Source organism: Suricata suricatta, chromosome 7, assembly GCF_006229205.1.
Source record: "Suricata suricatta isolate VVHF042 chromosome 7, meerkat_22Aug2017_6uvM2_HiC, whole genome shotgun sequence".
NCBI classification, from domain to species: Eukaryota; Metazoa; Chordata; class Mammalia; order Carnivora; family Herpestidae; genus Suricata; species Suricata suricatta.
The window spans coordinates 133,361,024-133,362,151 of NC_043706.1; the positions used below are offsets into that span (position 1 = coordinate 133,361,024).

The following is a 1,128-nucleotide window of genomic DNA, read 5'->3' on the forward strand; positions in this document are numbered from 1 at the left end:
GCTCAGCTCTTAACTAAAATACCTTGAGACCAACCATCCTCGGGCATAAAATTCTGCCATTTTCTTCCCTTTCCTTTGAGCGAACTTGGGAGGTGACTGCTGGAAAAGAGACTCAGCAAGAGGACTGTGACGATTGGGGTTCGGTGGTACACCCCTAACTTTTAATTTCAATAAATGTTTGCTTTTAATTTGGTATTGGTTATTTTACATTGCACAAAGTGAGAGCAGGCATTTTGCTTGCAGCATCTCCGTTTTCATCTACAAATATTGTATTCACCGTCTCAACTCCAAACAACCAAGAGCAAAAAACTTTAAAAAGAATTCATCTTCCATGAGAAATGAGTTACCTTTTGCCTATCCAAACCCCGTGCACCTGGGACTCGCTTCCCGCCGCACAGACAAATGCACTCATTGTCTGTGCACCAGTCCCCCTGGATTTTATGCAGCGTGCATTTCCTGCTCCGAGCTGCTAGCAGGCTGTGTGCGTGCTTCCCTCGTCCCCCTACCCCCATCCGGATCCGAAGCTTTTGTTTCTCACGTTTCCTCGAGACGCTACTAAAATGCAGGGACTCATCGTTACTAAATAAATGAATGACCAGGAACTTTTCTTTTGGCTATTAACCTTTAGGCCACTGTCCAGGAAAGTTGTGAAAGGCAAGTGAACCCTGCATCTCATGTAAAGGGACCAATTCACATGCAAACAACGGAAACGTGGACATGATTTCCCAAACTTGTCGCGTTACGGGGACACTTGGGCATTTCCCAGAGAAACGCTTGGCAGGGCGCTACAAGGGCGGGCCGAGGCGCCCCACGCGGCCGCAGCGCCCGCTCCCGCGTCTGCAAAGCGCGAGGAGGGGGCGAGGAGCTGCCTGCCCCGGGCCGAGCGGAGCGGGACCTCCGGGCGGCGACGCTCTGGCCCGAGCTCGCTCGATGGTTTCCGCGCGGCCGCTCTGGCCCGCGCGGTCCAGTCACCAGGGGGCGCGCTGGCCGGCGCCGCGGATCTCCGAGCTGCGCGGCCCGACTCGCGTCCGCCATATTGGATGCCGCAGCCGCTGCTGCCAGCGCTTCCTCCTCCGTCTTCGCTGTGCGCTGCTGGTTCCTGCGGCCCGAGCGGCGGGGAGGTGAAAC

At 55.2% G+C, this 1,128-nt stretch overlaps 1 protein-coding gene across 2 annotated transcripts in view; it reads left to right on the forward strand.

Annotated features, from left to right (window-relative positions):
* The first annotated feature begins 1,025 nt into the window (after positions 1 to 1,025).
* The window catches only part of SCAF8 (SR-related CTD associated factor 8), a 90,043-nt gene continuing 89,940 nt past the window's right edge, over positions 1,026 to 1,128 (forward strand). The window contains exon 1 of one of the 2 annotated variants that reach the window (XM_029944050.1): positions 1,026 to 1,127. In XM_029944050.1, coding sequence (XP_029799910.1) covers positions 1,041 to 1,127 — 87 coding nt within the window. In that variant the 5' untranslated portion in view covers positions 1,026 to 1,040. The remainder of the gene's footprint in view (position 1,128) is intronic. The other variant, XM_029944051.1, reaches the window with a different exon arrangement.